This window comes from Dermochelys coriacea, chromosome 4 (genome assembly GCF_009764565.3).
Source record: "Dermochelys coriacea isolate rDerCor1 chromosome 4, rDerCor1.pri.v4, whole genome shotgun sequence".
In the NCBI taxonomy this organism is placed as follows: Eukaryota; Metazoa; Chordata; order Testudines; family Dermochelyidae; genus Dermochelys; species Dermochelys coriacea.
Genome location: NC_050071.1, coordinates 10560008 through 10574103, shown reverse-complemented (window position 1 = coordinate 10574103; position 14096 = coordinate 10560008). Strand labels below are relative to the sequence as shown.

The 14096-nt window shown below is 44.1% G+C and overlaps 1 protein-coding gene across 6 annotated transcripts in view; it reads right to left on the bottom strand.

Moving 5' to 3' along the window:
- WRN (WRN RecQ like helicase) overlaps positions 1-14096 on the bottom strand; it is a 116157-nt gene that overhangs the window by 8108 nt on the left and 93953 nt on the right. For 5 of the 6 annotated variants that reach the window (XM_038399879.2, XM_043513045.1, XM_038399882.2 and 2 more), the window contains 2 exons: positions 9673-9835; positions 1520-1743 (listed from right to left, as the gene is read on the bottom strand). In XM_038399879.2, the coding sequence (XP_038255807.1) occupies positions 1520-1743; positions 9673-9835 (387 nt within the window). Of the gene's footprint in view, positions 1-1519; positions 1744-9672; positions 9836-14096 lie in introns of those variants that run through there. The other variant, XM_038399884.2, reaches the window with a different exon arrangement.

Sequence of the window (14096 nt, the reverse complement as noted above, 5' to 3'; positions counted from 1 at the left end):
TCATGCTTATTTTATCTCTGACAAAAGCCTCCACTTTTACTAGCATAGTTATTCCACTTTTCAGAGCAACACAACTCCCCTGCTCATGTGGTTCTATAGCCACAGTGCCAGCATAGACATACGTACCCAGGTTGGTATAAACAGCCCTTCAGCTGCAATCTCACAATGCTACATTCCCTTCAGGAGTTGGAATATTGGGAATCATTAGGAAAGGGACAGATAAGACAGAAAATATCATATTGCCTCTATAGAAATTCATGGTATGCCCACATCTTGAATACTGCGTGCAGATCTGGTCGCCCCATCTCAAAAAAGATATATTGGAATTGGAAAAAGGTACAGAAAAGGGCAACAAAAATGATGAGGGGTATGGAACAGCTTCCATATAAAGAGAGATTAATAAGACCTGGACTTTTCAGCTTGGAAAAGAGACGACTAAGGAGGGACACATGATAGAGGTCTATAAAATCATGACTGGTGTGGAGAAAGTAAACAACAAAGTGCTATTTACTCCTTCTCATAGCACAAGAACTAGGGCTCACCAAATGAAATTAATAGGCAGCAGGTTTAAACAAACAAAAGGAAGTATTTCTTCACACAACTCACAGTCAACCTGTGGAACCCTTTGCCAGAGGATGTTGTGAAGGCCAAGACTATAACAGGGTTCAAAAAAGAATTAGATAAGTTCATGGAGGATAGATCCATCCATGGTTACTAGCCACAATGGGTGGGATGCAAAACCATGCTCTGAAGTGTCCCTAGCCTCTGTTTGCCAGAAGCTGGGAATGGGCGACAGGGGATGGATCACCTGATGATTACCTGTGCTGTTCACTTCCTCTGGGGTACCTGGCATTGGCCACTGTCAGAGGACAGGATACTGGGCTAGATGGACCACTGGTCTGACCCAGTATGGCCGTTCTTATGAGTGACCTGTCAGGTAGCGCTTTTGAACACTGCTGCCCAGGGGTCACAGTGTCCAGAAGTCCACCTTGCTCCTAAATGCCTGGCACAGTCTTCAATCTATCTATCTTAGGCATTCATAGGGCTCCATCACCATAGCATCTGAGCACTTCACTATTTTAATGCGTTTACCCTCACAACACCCCTGTGAGGCAGGGTATTATCCCTACTGTATGATGGGGAACTGAGGCACAGGGAGCCTGAGTGACTTGACCGAGGTCACACAGGAAGTCTGAACAAAGTTTTCGTAATTCCATACAGGAGTAGGTAGTGTCCGAACAGTGCAGGAAGAGACACTTCGGGCCATTTGTATCATTCACCCACAGGACAGGAAAGTACACAGGTTTCTCCTAGGCAAAGGTGATTTCAGTGATTAACAACACATTCAAAACTTGAATTGTGCTAAAAATACAGCTATTTTCATTGGTACCTGATGTATAAGAAGTTAATTAGAACACCACTTAATGGCATTATAAAAAGCACCTTAAATCAAACACTACGATGTCTCTACAAATGTCTTTTTGCAGAAGCAGACTGGCTTATAATTTACTTTACTAACCTTTGTTTCAGTCCATGGCATTCCTTCCTTGCTTTTCTGGGCTGGCCCCATGCTGGCCGGCAGCCCTTCCCACTCAGCTGAGAGGCTTTTCTTGCCTGACTCACATGCTTGGCCCAGCTGCCCATTTCCACACCCTTTCTGCAGCAGCACAATTGCCATTTGGATCAGGTACAGCTCGATATTTGCAGGGACCAGTGCTCTAATCGCTGTCATTCTGGTTACATCTTGGAGGGATAATATATATATATATTAGTAAACTCCCCAAGTTACTGAAGTCCTTGTCCAAATTAATGCTCTAAGAGCACTCCGTTGAGCTTTGGGGAAGGAGGGTTGAACATCAACAGCCTGTGAACTTTCCCCTCATTAAAGCACAGCATATTTTACAGCATGGAATGGGTTAAACAATACAATAAAATACAGTTCACAGCTTGAACTTAATGAGAAAGGAAAATATTAGCCCAATCAGCAAATTCTGACCTCACTTACAGTCATGCAACCCCACTGCAGTCAAATTTGGTCCAATTAGCCATTAGCACTCTTCTCCCCAACTTTCCTTCCCCATCTCCAGCCAGGTGCTGTACTTTCAAAACAGCTAGGCTCTTCTACAGCTTTCCTCTTATTTTAAGACACTGCATCAACAATGCCCTTAATTCACTTTCTTAGTGAAGAGGAGCACCGTAGGAGTCTGTCCACCTATGATTTGTAGTAGATGGGAACCAGGGGCTCACAGAAAATAAGTCATTTCAAACTCCTCCCCCCCACTGATCCAGCTGCTTTTCAACAGCACTGGCCAGTGCAACACCCACTTTCTGTCCAACTGAAATTGGAGTTCTCTGAGCACCCAGTTGAGTTTATGCAGCTGAAAGTGAGTTGAAGGTGTCTGGATAGCCCTCTAACTGCTCCTAAAAGGGTTTCTGGGCTCATTGAAAATAGCAGGAGTGTGAAGGGGTCTGGAAATTTCAGAGAAACTAAAAACTGACCAAAAGCTAAAAGGACACTTTTATTAAAAAAAAAATAAAAATAAAGAAAAAATATGTTTCCAATATTTCCTTCTCATAGCGTAGGAATCTGTACCTGTAAGTTGGTGCATAAGAAGGTGGTGTGGCATTTTCGTTGTTTTATTTAAACAAAATATATTCAAAAAGGACCATGTCCAATCACAATGTCAACTTTAACAATAAATGCTAGCCACAAATGTCTGTTATTTCTTCATTTTTATCCAGAGCAGCGATCATTTTCTTAGTTAGAAGTTTGTGTGCATCTCTCATCAGCCCTCATACCAGCAGCAGGTCCCCACACCATGGTGTTGGGATAATGAACTGCCCTCCCTGCACTAATTCAAAAAACAGCCTCACCACCACAAACCACAAGTAACAGCACTTCCAGAATGCTTGCCACCTAATGTTCTCATGGTGCTCTACAAGACGCAAGTAAGCATTATTATCCCCACCTATAGATACAGGGTGGGACTGTCAAAGGAGCCTCATGAGTTTGAGCTCCCTGAGGGTTATTTGAAATTCCAGCCATAATGTTTAGCATTTACAATAAATACAGAGCTGTGCATGATGCCAGCTCTTTGAGTGTTACCTAAAAAAATCTTTCAGAGTTCACTGTTACTACAAGTATCTGTGATAAAACCAAACTAACCAGAATAACATGTTTCAGAGTAGCAGCCGTGTTAGTCTGTAATCGCAAAAAGAAAAGGAGTACTTGTGGCACCTTAGAGACTAACAAATTTATTAGAGCATAAGCTTTCGTGAGCTACAGCTCACTTCATCGGATGCATTTGGTGGAAAAAACAGAGGGGAGATTGATATACACACACAGAGAACATGAAACAATGGGTTTATCATACACACTGTAAGGAGAGTGATGACTTAAGATAAGCCATCACCAGCAGCGGGGGGGGGGGGGGGGAGAGGAAAACCTTTCATGGTGACAAGCAAGGTAGGCTATTTCCAGCAGTTAACAAGAATATCTGAGGAACAGTGGGGGGGGGGGGGGGAGAAATAACATGGGGAAATAGTTTTACTTTGTGTAATGACTCATCCATTCCCAGGCTCTATTCAAGCCTAAGTTAATTGTATCCAGTTTGCAAATTAATTCCAATTCAGCAGTCTCTCGTTGGAGTCTGTTTTTGAAGTTTTGTTGAAGGATAGCCATTCTTAGGTCTGTAATCGAGTGACCAGAGAGATTGAAGTGTTCTCCAACTGGTTTTTGAATGTTATAATTCTTGACGTCTGATTTGTGTCCATTCATTCTTTTACGTAGAGACTGTCCAGTTTGACCAATGTACATGGCAGCGGGGCATTGCTGGCACATGATGGCACATATCACATTGGTAGATGCGCAGGTGAACGAGCCTCTGAGACCTTCCTACCAACACTAAAAAAAAAAAAGAAGGATTCTGGGTGGACTCCTCCTGAAGGTCGAAACAGCAGCCTGGACTTCTACATAGAGTGCTTCCGCCGACGTGCACGAACTGAAATTGTGGAAAAGCAGCATTGCTTGCCCCATAACCTCAGCCATGCAGAACACAATGCCATCCACAGCCTCAGAAACAACTCTGACATCATAATCAAAAAGGCTGACAAAGGAGGTGCTGTCGTCATCATGAATAGGTCGGAGTATGAACAAGAGGCTACTAGGCAGCTCTCCAACACCACTTTCTACAAGCCATTACCCTCTGATCCCACTGAGAGTTACCAAAAGAAACTACAGCATTTGCTCAAGAAACTCCCTGAAAAAGCACAAGAACAAATCCGCACAGACACACCCCTAGAACCCCGATCTGGGGTATTCTATCTGCTACCCAAGATCCATAAACCTGGAAATCCTGGACGCCCCATCATCTCAGGCATTGGCACCCTGACAGCAGGATTGTCTGGCTATGTAGACTCCCTCCTCAGGCCCTTCGTTACCAGCACTCCCAGCTATCTTCGAGACACCACTGACTTCCTGAGGAAACTACAATCCATTGGTGATCTTCCTAAAAACACCATCCTGGCCACTATGGATGTAGAAGCCCTCTACACCAACATTCCACACAAAGATGGACTACAAGCCGTCAGGAACAGTATCCCCGATAATGTCATGGCTAACCTGGTGGCTGAACTTTGTGACTTTGTCCTCACCCATAACTATTTCACATTTGGGGACAATGTATACCTTCAAATCAGCGGCACTGCGATGGGTACCCGCATGGCCCCACAATATGCCAACATTTTTATGGCTGACTTAGAACAACGCTTCCTCAGCTCTCGTCTCCTAATGCCCCTACTGTACTTGCGCTACATTGATGACATCTTCATCATCTGGACCCATGGAAAAGAAGCCCTTGAGGAATTCCACCAGGATTTCAACAATTTCCATCCCACCATCAACCTCAGCCTGGACCAGTCCACACAAGAGATCCACTTCCTGGACACTACAGTGCTAACAAGTGATGGTCACATAAACACCACCCTATATCGGAAACCTACTGACCGCTATTCCTGCCTACATGCCTCTAGCTTTCATCCAGATCATACCACACGATCCATTGTCTACGGCCAAGCTCTACGATATAACCGCATTTGCTCCAACCCCTCAGATAGAGACAAACACCTACAAGATCTCTATCATGCATTCCTACAACTACAATACCCACCTGCTGAAGTGAAGAAACAGATTGACAGAGCCAGAAGAATACCCAGAAGTCACCTACTACAGGACAGGCCCAACAAAGAAAATAACAGAACGCCACTAGCCATCACCTTCAGCCCCCAACTAAAACCTCTCCAACGCATCATCAAGGATCTACAACCTATCCTGAAGGACGACCCATCACTCTCACAGATCTTGGGAGACAGTCCAGTCCTTGCTTACAGACAGCCCCCCAGTCTGAAGCAAATACTCACCAGCAACCACACACCACACAACAGAACCACCAACCCAGGAAACTATCCTTGCAACAAAGCCCGTTGCCAACTCTGTTCACATATCTATTCAGGGGATACCATCATAGGGCCTAATCACATCAGCCACACTATCAGAGGCTCGTTCACCTGCGCATCTACCAATGTGATATATGCCATCATGTGCCAGCAATGCCCCTCTGCCATGTACATTGGTCAAACTGGACAGTCTCTACATAAAAGAATGAATGGACACAAATCAGATGTCAAGAATTATAACATTCAAAAACCAGTTGGAGAACACTTCAGTCTCTCCGGTCACTCGATTATAGACCTAAGAGTGGCTATCCTTCAACAAAAAAGCTTCAAAAACAGACTCCAACGAGAGACTGCTGAATTGGAATTAATTTGCAAACTGGATACAATTAACTTAGGCTTGAATAGAGACTGGGAATGGATGAGTCATTACATGAAGTAAAACTATTTCCCCATGTTATTTCTCCCCCCCACCCCACCCCCCACTGTTCCTCAGATATTCTTGTTAACTGCTGGAAATAGCCTACCTTGCTTATCACCATGAAAGGTTTTCCTCCTCCCCCCCCCCCCCCCCCGCTGCTGGTGATGGCTTATCTTAAGTCATCACTCTCCTTATAGTTGTGTATGATAAACCCATTGTTTCATGTTCTCTGTGTGTGTATATCAATCTCCCCTCTGTTTGTTCCACCAAATGCATCCGATGAAGCGAGCTGTAGCTCACGAAAGCTTATGCTCTAATAAATTTGTTAGTCTCTAAGGTGCCACAAGTACTCCTTTTCTTTTTTCAGAATAACATGCTCTCCACATGTTAAGGTCATGAAAGACACTTTCTAACTGGACTACCTCCAACTCAGCCAAGTGCTTAGGCATTGCATCACATACAATATGAGCCAGTATACTAGGAGTCCTGGCCTAAGGAAGGTACAGGAACTCCTCACTTAACGTTGTAGTTATGTTCCTGAAAAATACAACTTTAAGCGAAACTATGTTAAGCAAATCCAATTTCCACATAAGAATTAATGTAAATGGGGGGGTTAGATTCCAGGGAAATTTTTTTCACCAGAAAAAAGACTATTATATATACACAACAATTTAATACTGGTACATAGCAATGATGATTGCGAAGGTTGATTGAGGTGGTGAGGTCAGAGGGTGGGATATTTCCCAGAGAATGCCTTACTGCTAAAATGATGAAGTAACCCTCAAGGGTTAACTATTGTTATTAATGTAGCATCACACTCTGCAAGGCAGAAGGAATGAAGGGAGTGGAGACAGCATAGCAGACAGAGACACACATCGTGTGTGTGCGTGTGTGTGTGTGTGTGCATTTCCCCTTTAAATATGCTGATCCCTGTCTTAAGTACACTGCCTTGTTAATTAGATCAGCAAGCTGAGACCCACCTCAGCTGCTCCCTCTGGGACTGTCCTGTGTCCCCCCTGCTCTATGGAAGATGGGGTAAATGGGGTGCAGGAGCAGGGGGAGGGAGACCCCTGACATTAGCCCCGCTCTTCCGGCCCTGCACAGCAAGCAGGAGGCTCGGGGAGCAGCTCCAAGGCAGAGGGCAGGAGCAGCACATGGCAGTGGGGGAGGGACAGCTGAACTGCCCGCAATTGATAGTCTGCTGGGAAGCTGCTGCACAGGGAACTTAGAGAAGTGGGGAGCTGCTAGGGGGGCTACCAGTCCACCCTAGTTCCAAGCCCCCACCAGCTAGCTCCACCTGGCTGCTCTTCCTGCAAGCAGTGGACAAATCAGGCGGCTGCCAAAGGGAGCACTGCACAACTTTAAACGAGCGTCCCCTAACTGATCAGCAACGTAACAACGAAACAACGTTAACCGGGGCGACTTAAAGTGAGGAGTTCCTATATGTGCTCATTTGTCACAAATATCATTTGTTGTGAGTTTGACATAATGACTTCTCTGTAATCACATCAGCCACCCTGGTGATGGCACATCCAAACAAGCCAAGCTCTCATGCTACAGGTCTACCTGCACTCTCCTTAATGCATCCCTCTGCAGCCTCTTCCCCCATCCTCAGAATCACACCCCCAATGATCGAGTGATGTCACTGGCAATCACCCACCCTAATGTCATGGTCACCTCTCCATCTCAATCTCCTCCCCCAACTCTCCCTTGCCCCTCTAATCACTACACACCATAAGGTGGCACTGGTACTTTTCATAAACATTTTCATAGATTCACAGAGTTTACGGTCAGAAGCGACCATTGTGATCATCTAGTCTGGCCCCTGTATAACACAGGCCAGACAAGTTCCCTGAATTAACTGTGGTTTAACTAGAACGGATCTTTTATAAAAAATACGCAATCTTCATTTAAAGACTTCAAGTGGTAGAGTATCCACCACATCCCTGGGCACATTGCTCCATCCAGTGATTGACCTCAATGTTAAAAGTCTGCATCTTCTTTCTAGTCTGAAATTTATTTATCACTTAACAGCTGCTCACACTCTGCTATCCAGAAATAAAATGACGCACAGAATACAAATTAATCATCTCTGGTAAATATTGACAATATTCTTCATTTTACTTAAAAGGGACAAAAGTAGTTTACATCCAAAATCTTACAGAAAAGCTTAACAGAAGTGTTTTCCTGATTTTTGTAGTTAAGTGGAAGTAGATTGTTCAACAAGTTCTGCAACAAGAGTACTGCAGCCCAAACACCGCAGCATTGTGTTAGCACATGGAAACAAAGGAGTGACAGACTATAAACACAGCAGCCAGGTGTCACTGTCCCAGCTGAATGAAGTGCACAGAGTTAAACACTCCACCCTGTGGAAGTCATTCAGATTTTATGGAGTTATCTGAAGTACAGATAAGAAGCTGATCTTGACAGTGCTGGTTAACAGGTACAAAGCTGAATTGGTTCTGGGCCCACAAGCCCTAGAAAGTTGCATGTGATCACTGTGCAGCAGACTGACCTACCTACAGGTCAGCTTAGTGTACAAAGTCCAAAAATAACAGAGCCCAGCTCTACAGCAGGCAATTGCTGAGCTGGTGAGAATGAGCCTTCAGACTCCCAGAAACTCGTCTGCTTATTCTAAGCTCCATGCTTTCCTCCTGCGAATGTCAATGACTCATGAATGGTCCCAGTAGAGTTGGGGGGCATGGAAAGAAGAGAAGACTCACAGCATTTTTCCTTATTGTTATTGTGTAACACCGACAGACCCTGATCGTTGGCGGGCGAGATTGAACCAGGGACCTCTGGAGCTTAGTGCAAGAGCATCTACAGCATGAGCTAAAAGCCAACTGACTCTTAGCTAAGGCTGTAGAGCATACTCATTTTATCTCTCTCTCTCTCTAAGTGGTCTCGGTGCCACTAGATGGGACAGAACACCACACACTGGAGGTGTGTGGGTTACAATTGTAATTGGTGTCTTTTTAAATAGAATGATCATCATCAATAGTTGCCATATTAGAGATCTGGGTTCTATCTCCAGCTCTGCTAGAAATGACAAATGCAACTTCTCCATTACCTCACCTGCAATATGGAGGGATGATAGCTGCTTCCTTCTGATGGGGAAACAACCACAGAGATGACATGACTTACCCAAGGCCAAGCAGTAGATCAGCGGAAGAGCTGGAAATTGAAACCCTGCTTTGGGGCTACCCGTTGTAAGCCTAAATCACTAAATCAGGTGCCCATCTAACACTAAAGAATTCTGATAAGTTTTAAAATGCAGGTAACAATTTATTTATTAGTTTACTTGTCCGGTTCTCTTCGTCACCCCAGTATCTTAAATGACCCAGGTTTGCGATGTGAGGAAATTTAAGATATTTTCAAGGATTCACTTGGCATACTGCTGGTGCCTAACTATTCACTAGGGCCAACGTTTTCAAACTCAGAGGCTGAAGTTAGATGCCTAAATATGGACACAGTTAAAAAATTATGTCTGGATCTTTTTACATATTGTTGAGACACCAATCTTGTGTCTGCACTCAACTCAGAAATTCTTAAAGAAAACTCCTCTCCTCCTCTCTTTTACGGCTTGAGGCTGTGGCTTGCCATGCACCCTTATCTCCCATTGGCTTGAAACCCAAGGGGAAGGCCCTTTGCCCTGCCATGCTCAGCCGGGCTCAGGAATGGGTCCTTTGAGTGATGAATTCTCACCAAAGGAACAAACAAGATACATAGGTTTCTTGTTTGCTTTATTTATATCCCAATGACCGTCATTGAGACCTTCAGACTAGAGCTGTGCTTCTCACCTGAGTTGATGGGAGGGTTTTGGATGATATCAGTAATAAACTTCTGAACCTCAGGAGTCAGACCTGCTCGTTCTAAGTCGACTGGGTAGCCAGCTTTCATGGCTTGGAATAAATGAGAGCCAACCACAGTGAGAGGCAGAGACCTGCTTTCACTTATACTCTTCTGAGGAAACAAAGAGAGAAGAAATCTGAAGTGGTAAAAGCGTATGAGATCTAACAACAAAAGAACCAAAGCCCTCTTTGAATCCCACCACTGACTCACCCTTTCTCAATTTTATCAAACATAAGCTTCTTGTCTTCACTTCCAAGGCCTTTCCCAGCCTAGTCCCACTTACCTCTGATCTTTCATTCAGCATCAAAAGGTTGGCTCCTGCCTCCAGCTGGCCCACAGCTCCATCCTTTATCGCCCACTTGCTAAATTTTCAAACTAGCACCTTGGTGCTTTCTCCCATGCTGCCCGGGAGGAGCTCCCCATAAACATCTGCAAAACTAACTCCTTATCCTCCTTCAAAACCTTCCTTAGGCTTGGTCTACACTGCATACTTACTTCAGTATAACTACATCACTCAGGGGTGTGAAAAATCCATACCCCTAAGCAACATCATTATACTGACCTTAACCCCCCAGATAGACAGTGCTATGTCAGTGGGAGAGCTGCTCCTGCCGGCATAGCTCCCGCCTCTCACAGAGGTGGAGTTATGAAGCCGATGGGAGAGCTCTCTCCCATCAGCTTACAGCATCTTCACCAGACCTGCTACAGCAGCAAAGCTGCATCCGTGCTGCTGCACTGATGTACATTTGTAGTGGAGACCTGTCCTCAAAAGTCTCCTTCGCTGTGAAGCCTACAAAAAACATGACTATGGTTACACTGCTGGTGTGCTGAGACCACTGCCTGTCATGTCTTGATGTTTTCTTGTACTCCCTCTGCCTGTCTGTATTCATCTGTTGTTTTTTCTTTTATGCTTAGATTGCTCTGAGATACTCTTTAGGGCAGGGATTGTCTTTTTGTTCTGTTTGTACAGTCCCTAACACAATGGAGTCGTGGTCGGTGACTGGGGCTCCTAGGCACCACGGTAATACAAATAATAAATGATAATGCATGGTGCATGCTGCATCACAAACCAACAGCAAAAACAGGAGACCATCGCTTTTGACTACATAACAAGAACTCCAAACCCCTTTACAAGGCACATTTTTCTGATCTCTTTCAGACACTGAATCCAATTTGTAAAGAGGTTTCATTTCAAAATATTATTTCTGGCTTGGAGAGCAATCTCTCACTGTGACCGTGAAATCCCATGCATATTAAGGATTCTGCTCTGAATTCAAATGTCTAAGGAGCAGAACCCAGAGCTCCATCCTTTAGGAGTGGCCATGGAGCCGCTCCAGATTTGCTACTACACTGTCATGGGGCTTGAGCAAAAAGAGATGACAAGCTCTAGCCAGGACCTACATGCTACATAGGGCCAGTGCATCTCTATACCTCTGGCCTGCTCACAATCGCCCCTACACTGCTACGGAGACAGCCACCACCAAGCTCTGCTCTGCTACCTGGAAGACGCGGATCAATCTCTGAGCATGGCAGTCTGCGCCATGCAAAGGGAATCCTATTTTCACTGCATATGGGGCCTTCCACAGCTATTTCAGAGGCTACAGGACTTCATTGGTGATGGAGAGACAGTTTAATGACAACCTAGTAGCTGTAACTGTATAATCAGCTCAGCTCACTTGTAACGTTCGGTTTGTTAAAGCCCAAAACATTCCTCAATAAAGCAGCCAATTATCTATACCTTAACTGCAAGAGATCTGTAAACGCAGCAACCCTCACTGTTGGCACTGCCAGACTAGAAATGATAAACAAAAGCTGAGTATTTCAAGTTCTTTTAGGTGGACTCCATTACCACAATCTTGGAGCAACATCTTTGATTTTGCTTAAATAGAGTTGGATTTTTTTAACAGGCTGGATTTAAAATTAATTATTTTCCCTGAAAAAATTAGGCTTTATGTTTCTTTTATTGACTTTCCCCCAGACAATACACACAGAGGAAATGCAATAATCACCGTTATTTGATACTGGGCATCAAATTACCTAACACTAATTGTTCTATTGCTTCTCGTTAATTAGTCCTTGGGCATTTTAATTTAGCGACTATCTGACAAGGTTCACTCACACACTCTTGGGAGGGACAACAGAAGCTTGAAGCTATTTCAGCATCATACTAATGGATCAAAAAGTGATAAAAAGTGAGAAGCTTAACAAAACAGATATAAAAGCAATGGATTATGGAACCCGCCTTTGAAGGCACAGAGCAACATGCATATTTCTCCCAGTGTGTTACGGCTCTCAGCCTACCCAACAAATTAATAAAGAGTTCAATGCAAAGCCCCATGTTAAGGTCACGTTATGATTAGAAAATGAAGGTTTGCTAGTTGTAAGTGGAGTTCTTTGAGACAGACTCTTGCATGTTCACTCCTGCGATACTCTGACTGGGAGCAGCCAGGACGGTGCAACCTGCAGTTCCTTCCAACTACGAAAGTGGACTGCCATGTAACATTGAAACTGGGGTGCCAGAGAAGCGGGGAACGCAGGTGGGGAGTGTGAACACACAGAGCACACCTCAAAGAATTCCAGTTACTACCATCCAACCTTCACGACTTCTCCGAGTGTCCTCTGCATGTTCCCTCTCTCGGGATAGTTCGACACGCAGGACTGTAAATAAGGAAGAAGGAGGGAGCGGAGTTTTAATTAAATAATGACTGAATCACCACTCTGCCAAACTGTGCTTCAGAGCTGGAGGCCAGATCCAATGCGTAAGGTCTTGTAAAAGTGTGACTTGAACGCCATGGAGCAGCCCTGCATATTTCAATACGAGGAATATGTTTGGAGACTGCTACAGATGTACCTATCCTTCTAGGAGAATGGTTTCTAAGAGGACCAGAAAGAGAAAGGGAAGCTTTTTGATAAAATTCCTCAATACAAAGTCTAACCCATCTGGACAGGGACTGTGCTGAAATAGCCTGACCCTTAGAAGTACCAGCAAATGAAACAAATAACTTGGACAAAGTCATGAAGTTCTTCATTCTATTTAGGTAATATAAGCTAACAGCGCTCATTTAAGCAATGTAATCTAGACTCCCCTTTATGCGAATGAGGTTTAGGAAAAAAACTCAAGTAAATTTATATTCTGATTGATACAGAACTCCAAGACGACCTTTGGAATGAATTTAGGATGTGGTCTAAGATCGCTTTATCTTTATGAAAAGTACTATGGGGAAGGTGGTCTGCCATCAATGCATACAACTCACTAATTCTTCTGGTGGAAGGAATTGCTATTATAAAAAGCTGTCTCTACAGAAAGATGAAAGAGAGAACAATCCCATAGATGCTCAAGCAGGAAAGATATAGGTTGTGTTAGTACTAAATTCAAATTTCATGGAAGGACTGGGTCATGAATTGGGGGATATGGAGTCTATAAACTTTTAAAAAAGGTTTTCATGAAACTGTATGAGAAGGTGGCTTTAACCTTTATTTGAGTATGGACTACTGTCATTGCTGCTAGGTGGACTTTAATCAAGAGAAACAAACCCATTGTTTTTAAGTGTACCAAGTGTTCCAAAACCATTTGTATAAGGGATGAATCTGGGTCAACATTCCTATCCTCTGCCCAAATAATTAATCTTCTCCATTTAAACTCTTAACTTCTCTCTGTCCTTGCGCCATCTGCCCACCCCTTGTATGCACTACAGAGAGATGCCTACCTGGTGAGCAGACCTCCAAATCCTCTCTCTTGGGTAGAAGAACTACACTTGGTCTCATGCTTGGGGACCTTTCTCTGCTACAAGGGCAGATTTGCCCTTAAATGCACAAAAGGTAATTCCAAGTCACGGTTCCCAGAACTGTGCATACGCGATATTTTGTGCACTACCAACTCCCAAGTGCCTGTCTTAGCAGATGTGAGTAACATGGCTGAGATCAGGGTACAGAAAGAGTCACAGCTTTGGAAGTCTCAATCAGAAAGTTGCACTGATATTTAGTCTTTCAATTTTACACTGAATTTTCCTTTACAGCTTTTTTCAGGCCATTCGAAACTTATATGGAGGTACAATGCAAAGGGTTTGATTTTTTTATATCCAAAACAGGGACATGGTACTCACTAGCCCGGGAGAAATGTCTAAATGCAGCCCTATGTACTGTGTCTATGCCATAGTGCTATGATACAGAAAGATGCTTCCATCTGACTATTGTGGGTTAAGAGAGAAGTCCAGTTGGAGGTGGAAATGGCAGTTATAGCAAAAACAGTTCCCAGTGCTGCCTGGCCAGCCAGTGCAGATGGGGCACTCTGTTCCAGATACGGCAGGGATTTGGTGTTCCAAAAGCAGGGGCTCATTGGCAGTGTAGGGAGGATTTAAGAGAACAGCAGCAA